General features: G+C 44.0%; 2 protein-coding genes across 7 annotated transcripts in view; both read right to left on the reverse strand.

The window, feature by feature from the left end:
* Positions 1-1,120, reverse strand: part of LOC122335448 (protein disulfide isomerase Creld1) — an 8,339-nt gene extending 7,219 nt beyond the window's left edge. The window contains exon 1 of the mRNA XM_043233328.1: positions 946-1,120. The gene's annotated coding sequence lies outside the window, so the exon portion shown is untranslated. The remainder of the gene's footprint in view (positions 1-945) is intronic.
* A 344-nt stretch (positions 1,121-1,464) lies between these two features.
* wu:fl23c11 (interleukin-17 receptor C) overlaps positions 1,465-7,500 on the reverse strand; it is a 10,361-nt gene continuing 4,325 nt past the window's right edge. For 3 of the 6 annotated variants that reach the window (XM_043233324.1, XM_043233322.1, XM_043233323.1), the window contains 11 exons: positions 7,385-7,499; positions 7,236-7,271; positions 6,638-6,780; positions 6,491-6,553; positions 4,867-4,918; positions 4,398-4,621; positions 4,252-4,305; positions 4,110-4,161; positions 3,933-4,028; positions 2,958-2,996; positions 1,465-2,884 (listed from right to left, as the gene is read on the reverse strand). In XM_043233324.1, coding sequence (XP_043089259.1) covers positions 2,187-2,884; positions 2,958-2,996; positions 3,933-4,028; positions 4,110-4,161; positions 4,252-4,305; positions 4,398-4,621; positions 4,867-4,918; positions 6,491-6,553; positions 6,638-6,780; positions 7,236-7,271; positions 7,385-7,499 — 1,572 coding nt within the window. In that variant the 3' untranslated portion in view covers positions 1,465-2,186. The remainder of the gene's footprint in view (positions 2,885-2,957; positions 2,997-3,932; positions 4,029-4,109; positions 4,162-4,251; positions 4,306-4,397; positions 4,622-4,866; positions 4,919-6,490; positions 6,554-6,637; positions 6,781-7,235; positions 7,272-7,384; position 7,500) is intronic. The other 3 variants (XM_043233327.1, XM_043233326.1, XM_043233325.1) reach the window with 3 other exon arrangements.

A 7,500-nucleotide genomic window follows, 5' to 3' on the forward strand; every position in this document is an offset into this window, starting at 1 on the left:
AAGCTTCATCACAGCTTCTCTCTCTCCAGCCACACCCAGGTCTGTTCACGACCAAGAAACAGACCAGGGCTACACATCAGGTCAAGATCCAAAAAATACAGAAACAAGCGAGAAAGAAAGTAAATGAGATCGATCCCAACAAAACACCCAAAGAGACGCTGGCCTCAGTTCAGCTGATGAAGAACGAGACTGATCTCATGGTAGAGACCACAGCCGCTGCTCAGAAGAACATGAAGGCCGGTCTCAGTTCTGAGGAGGTTCGTGCTCGAAAACCCTCCGACGTGGCTGATTTACAAGGAGAAAACATCCTCCACAGCGCCGTGACAGACTCACTGTTTCACACCACTGTATATTAGACTTATATATTCAGTAAAAGCCTGTACGTTGTTTTTCCTTCAGGCTATGTGATACCATGAGAAGAAAACAATACTCTTCCAGACCTGGAACAACGTTTACTGTAGTTTATAATCACCGGAGAAGGATTTCGACCCAAAACGTCTTGCTAAACTAGAAAAAAAAAACTGCGATCAAGCCTGAATAATCCTGATATACGCTATAAATGTAAACAAGTGAAGGACACGAAAGAGTCTCATCAGCATCCAGCGTGACCTGAAACACCAGCTCCTCTTCCGGGTGTTGTTTGATCAAGGGCTGCTCTGCTCTGAGATGCTCTGAGATGTGATGCTGATGCTGATGCTGATGCTGACTGTAGGCCACATCAAAGACGGCCCTGAGCGCCTGCTCTGACTGACTGACTGCTAGGTTCACCCAATCCCACAGCCCCAGCCTTAAATGAACGCCGTCGTTCCCTGCATTGCTCGTCTACACTAGATCCGTTGAACTGCAGCGGTGTTTCTGAGGCTGGGACGCGACGCCGCGTCGAAACGCCGTTTCATTCGCAAGCTTTGATCTCAAAGTGCGACGGTTTCCGTTCCGCGTACTCACTTTATAAGACTGCTTTCGGGCGACGAGCAGCTTCCCGATCCTTTCGACAGAAACGCGTCTCCGAGGTGTCTTTTTAGCAGCCGCTACAGTACCGCTGCGTTGAACGGCTCCGGCGCTCGCTCGCTCGCTCTTCTAGCTCATTCTGCGCGTGCTGCGGCGGACGGCTCAAGTCCCGCCCCCCGCGTGAACAGCCAATCCCTATCAAGCAAGGATCCTCATGCGCCAATCACAGCCCGCCGTGTGCCAAAATTAAAGTTGTGGATCACGTTTCGTCATCGCCCAGGCCATGGCAGAACTAAATTTTATTTAGCCTTATGTCGATTTTTTTTAATTATTATTGTTGTTTGCTAAACAAAATCACGCGGACTGGCACACAACTGTTAATATATAAGAGCATTGCGTGTCAGTTTGCATGATTGTATCTTTTTACATAATATAACTTAAAATACAATTTTAACACATTTAATGGAAATAAACCAAAAACGCTGGACATTATTAAATCAGTAAGGAAGACTGAGACTAGTTATCACACTTTTTTTACTGCATAGGCACACTTAAAATAAACAATAAATAGAAATTGACAAAAAAAAGACAAATCATTCATGCAACCGGACACTTGACTCAAAAGTTCAGTTACATCTTATACGAGAGACACAGCTTATTACTGCCTTTGACTCCTTTCACAGCTCTGACGTTTTCATGTGTTTTGGGAGATCTGCCATTCTGTGCGTCTTTAAGACTGGTCTGTTCTGGTTCGTTAGGTAAAACAAGCTCTGGTACATCCTGCAGAACTTTACATGTCATATACATTTTTACATCAATGTCATACTGGGTTAATTTAGTCCTGAAAACACCTCCTAGACTGTGCAGAACATGTACGCAACCTATTTTAGATGGACACCATCCAGCATGTGCATGTGGGTCACACAGTATCTTCCTGTCTGTGGCACATTAGCATTTTAGATATGATTTTATGGGTGAAAATGCTCCGCTGTCAATTGTCACTAGTGATTTATGAAGTTCACACAGAACTCTTTCAAACCAAGCAGCGTTTTATCACTGAAGGAGCTGAATCCACAAGATCTACATGAACGGCTTTGATTTCACTCCACTCAGCTGTGAACTTTCACTGAGCCTCATTTCACGAGGACACATTAATGGAAGAGTTCACTAAAATGTGCTGAAAAAACCCTATTATGGATTATTTTTATCTTCTCTGAGCAGCGGAGGTCTGGCTGAGACTAGAGCCAGCGCTCAGGCCTTGTTTTGGTGTGGATAGCAGGGCTCGAGCGGTCCGTCTGCAGCGGGACAGTTTCCCAGACTCCAGAGTCCTGAGGGGGCCCTCGGAGCGAGCGAGACACCGCTCTGGACGCTGCGGCTCGCAGCCAGCGCTCTGACAGACTCTGGCCCTCAACGGCCCCTCTCCTCAGCTCCACGACGAAGTCCAGACTCTGAGAGGGCAGGCTGAACAGAGGCATCTCCCTGAAGAACTCCGGCAGAGCCGTCTCGGGGCTCTGCCCGTCGAACCGGACCAGGATGAAGCGCTCTCCGGCTCGACCCAGCAGGTAGTCGGCCAGAATACAGCTCAGAGAAGCGTCGAAGACCGAGTATGCCGGGGCCCGGACCCCGCTGTTCACCCCAGTCTTCCTCTCTTCTTCCGGTTCCCGCTGGGCCACCCGACAGCCCCAGTCCTCAGCCCGCTGGCAGGCCTCCGGGGTCAGGACCAGCACCGCCTTGCCCCTGCGCCGCTGGAGCCGGTCCAGGCAGGAGTGCAGCCAGGGCACGGGCCCCAGGGAGCTGATCTCCGAGTGTCTCCAGAGGTCCAGAGAGACGCTGAAGCCCACGGAGCTCAGACCAGAGCACAGACGGCACACCGGATCAGCCGCGGAGCCGTCAGCATCAGGAGGACACACCATCAGCAGCTCCACGGCCCCCGAGCCTGAAACACATGACCCTCATGAGCACATGAACACGGGCCAGAGGTCAGAGGTCAGAGCAGGAGGGACACTCACCGCTCACGTCGTCCACCTTCAGCCATCTGAACACACAGCCTGTCCACACAGAGAAGGGCTTCAGCTCACAAAACACAAACATCACAACTGTACTGACAAATGTAGGGTAAACCAGTCATACGGGGCTTTTTTTTTAACTGAGATTCACATTATCTGAAGGTTTTTCCCTTGATGTATGGGTGGTTAGGATCAGACAATATTTGGCTGTGATGCAACTGTTTGAAAATCTGGAATCTGAGGGCGCAAAACTATCTAAATATCGACAAAATCACCTTTAAAAGTTATTCTGATGAAGTTCTTAGTAATGCATAGCACTAATCCAAAATAAGTTTTAGTACATTCATGGTAGGAATTTACTAAATATCTTCATGGAACATGACCTTTTCTTAATATCCTAATGATTTTTGGCCTAAAAGAAAAATCATTCATTTTGACAGATAAAATGTCATCAGCTATTGCTAAAAATATAGCCGTGTCTCCTATAATCAGAACGTTCAGATTCTGAAATAAGATGGGCTTCGTTCTGGTCCAGGAAAATTAGTGTGTGTAAAGATGTCTATTTAGGACTGATTAAATGACTCTTGTCCTAATCACTGGCTTCCTACATCAAGGTTCACATCTCTCATGTCTCGCCCTCATTCTTCTCATTCATTTCATTTCAGGTCAAATCAGCACGTATTGTGGCCATGCAATAAGCAGGATAATACACCGTGTGCTTTCTTCCCGTGTCCGGATTCTGCTCATTCTGTTGACCAGCTTAAATTGTGGTTGCGCCATTCTAGCTATTATTTCAAATTCTATTACTTTAGTTACTTCTCAGTTTTTTTGTTTTTTAAAATTTGGGGTGAGTCTCTTCTGCTCACAAAGCTTGCTTTTACTTGATTAAAAATAGTAATATTGTCAAATGCTGTTACAGTTTAAAATATAACACATATTCCTGTGAAGCACATCTGAATTTTCAGGACCATCACTCACTCTTCAGGGTGCCCTGCACCGCGTAGGCTGCCAGCACCGACAGAAACACCAGCAGAGCACACAGAACCAGCGGCACGCTCCAGCGAGACCTCTCCTCTGAAACAGTCCAACAACAGCCAGTTATCAAACCACGTCCACATTAACACTGCTCTCCAGTCACTTCTAAGAAGTTCTTGCCTTCAAAAGGACAGACTGGTCCCAGGAAACCGTCCATTCCTGCCACTTTAACCTGGACAAGAGACACAATGCTGCCAGTAGCTCAAAGCAAACCGCTATGTGAGAAATAGACCGCAAATGTGATCAAATACGTGTTAGGTACCTGCACACACAGTGAAGGATGACGATGCACTTGTAAAAACTCTCCTTCTAACTGCTGCAACAGATAAACAGACAGCATTAGAGAAGTAAACGGTAAACTCATACTCTTAAGTGCTTACAGTTGGGATCTGGAGAACATGTTCTCACCCAGTGTCTATGGTGGGTTTCTCTCCAGCTGTCGTTGAGCGGGGTGAGGACCTGAGATCTGCCGCTGACCGCAGGGCAGCTTCGCTCCAGTCCTGAGCCCTTCCTACACAACCACAGCTGAGCCTCCAGCCTGCAGGGGGCGCTGAGACTCCAGACCAGAGCCGGACGCTCGTGACGAGTCGTGTTCTCTGCCAAAGACACGGACACACTGGAGCCGGAGATAGCTGAGAACCAGACCAGAACCAGACGCCCGTGATGTGTTTTACTGAGCTGACACTCTAGCATGCGCGATTAGCCAAGAATATCATCCCCATGCTTCCCTCAGGTTGCCAAAACAAAAGTCCCATATATGAGCTTACAGTGGAAAACTACAGAACCCGAGGAAAGGAGGTTCCAAAACGAAAAGTCTTTCCTTCAAACAGATAATTATATAACAGATTAATGCTGGTAAATATTTTGAATGTCATACCGGTGTCGTTCAGAAATGGGCAATATTCTCTTCTGAGAAACTGTCCCCAAATCTATGCGAAAGGAGAAACGGAATAAGCATATATTAAAAAACAAGAAATCTGCAAAAAGAATAACGTTTCTAGAATGTTACTAGCTAATATTTACTTCTCATTTTTTTATTAGCTCTAAGTCGTCAGTCGATGTAACTTAGATAACACAATTATTAAGTACGTTTGCATTCAATCATTTTATATGTTTATTTGTTTAATAATTGAACTCAGGGGTCACCAGACTCGGTCCTGGAGGGCCGGCGTTGGAGTTTAGCTCCAACCCTAATCAAACACACCTGAAGCAGCTAATAAAGGTCTACTTGAAACTTCCTGCTAGGTGATTTGAGGAAAGTTGGAGGTAAACCCTGCAGGATCAAGGATCAAGTTTGATGACCCATGATTTCTCTTACCTAAAAGTAGTATACTTCAAGTTTATTTTATTAAGTAAAACTAAAAGTGGGACTAAATTGGCCCACTTTAGTATATAAAAGTTTACTAAGTATAACAGTAGTAAACATTGAGTACAGTCAATGAAGGATAATTTAGTTTAGTTAGCATTATGATGGTCAGTGTTTGTTTTAGTTGACTCTTGACTCTCTTGATCAGGTGTAGGTTGTGTTTTTAACCTGAATCTCGGCAGTGACTAACACCTAACAGTGTTAGGTCTGGGATTTTCATTGTAAGATTTTTAACAACCCTTTTAATCAAAAGATTATAAAAAAAAACTCATTTTCACAGACATCGAGAAATAGCGTGAGAACCTCAACAATGGTGAACATCAAAGAACAAGTCACAGTGCATTCTGGGTGACACCAATCAAAACTCATCCATGATTCCCATGATGCATTGCGGCATGAAGAAATTAGTTGATCCGTTTCTCAATATGCTGTTTGTCACTGTTTTTGAGATTCATACACTGATTCTTGATGTCTGTGTGTGTCTCAGACAGGAAGACCCTCCTCTTATATTTTTTGAGCTGAACAATTATTAAAAAAATGATACTGAGATCTCCAAGGGCTGCTGTAATGAATAGAAGCATAACTGAATGTGTTCAGTGATTCTGGTCAAATGATGATTACGTAAAACCACGATCATCACGATATTTCCTCCTTCAGTGATCATTTGTTAACATTCTTCAAAAGTTTTGTACACGATGGCTGTATCATCTCCATGTAAACAACAAAAATGTTCATTTGTGGAAAGTTTATATCATGTGCATGAATAATACATTTTACAACTACTGGCCACCACTAGCATCAGGTTTTGTTGTAAATGTACTATTTTACTCATTTTAATGGTATATTGTAAGCATTTCATTTGATTAAAAACAATTAATTGTTAATTGAATTAATTGTTTGTAATATTTAGAAACAATTAAGTTAATGTGTGTTTTTTGGAAAGTCATGGATTCTAGTATCATAAGTATACCTAGGCTTTTTCTAAGTAGAAGTCAAGTGTCTGTTTGATTACAGCCGCCTGCCTCTCATATCTCTGTCACTGTTGTTGATCTCATGCCTCACTTGTTGTATTCCTCATTTTGGATAAAAGCGTCTGCTCAATGAATCCATATAAACGTAAATAAACTGGCATTACCTCAAAGCACAGACAGGGGGCGACAGAGCTGAGTGAAATCTTAAACTCTTGGCTGGCATTTTTCTGTACGTTAAAGAAGAGACAGACAAAGAGGTTAATAAACTTAAAATGAAGCAATTAAACGTGTTATAGAGCAGTTTGACATACCCATTCCACCTCAACACAGGGTCCGTTCCTGCCCAGCTTCTGGCACGTGTTAAACTCCTGAAATCTCTCTGGATCTGCATTGGCCACGTACAGTATCATGGCTCCTGTCACATTGTCAGTCTTCTTGCGCAGCTCGGGAGCTACTGAAAAACGAAGCCAATGAGACGAGGCACTAGTGGACCACTGGTGGAGTTCGCATCTGTGAAAAAACCTCTCAGATCGGCATTGACTGTGTCCTCTACTAATAGCTCTTAATACTGGCACCCTTGAAAAATATGAGCATTCAATCATGAAGGATTTCCTCAAGCCACATAAATGATGTTTTGCTGCTAGCAGCACACTTAGTGGTCGCCAGGGTGGAAAGCTAACTTTTAATGTTGAAACATTTGGGAAAAAACCTTACTACAGTGCTATAATAAGCAATAACCAATATGGTAGTAAACCAGTAGCCTGTGACTGTTGCCTGAGCTTCCCTATAAGAATACAGTCTTTGGGTACACTTTTCTGCACTGGATTAGTGTTTGTCTGTAATATTTGACTTCACAACTTTATTACAGTCACTCTACCAGTCACGATTACTAGACACCTGGTAACGTACCTTCACAGAAGATGGCATCCAAACCCTTGGAACAAACTGAAACAGAAAAATGTATTGATGTCATCCATCACCAAATCTTACTGGAAGCAACCATTTGTGTGTCTCAAATACTTAGTGAAAGAGGTGTGCATGTTGTACAGCATATTTACCCTCCTCTATTGGAGGAAGATGGACATGTTTTTGGGGGACTTTGTATGAAGAATGCACAAAGACAGAGTTGCCGAGTTCCCCCTTCGGTATGTTCACCGCAAAAGACATCCACACC

This window comes from Puntigrus tetrazona, unplaced genomic scaffold (assembly GCF_018831695.1).
Source record: "Puntigrus tetrazona isolate hp1 unplaced genomic scaffold, ASM1883169v1 S000000776, whole genome shotgun sequence".
NCBI classification, from domain to species: domain Eukaryota; kingdom Metazoa; phylum Chordata; class Actinopteri; order Cypriniformes; family Cyprinidae; genus Puntigrus; species Puntigrus tetrazona.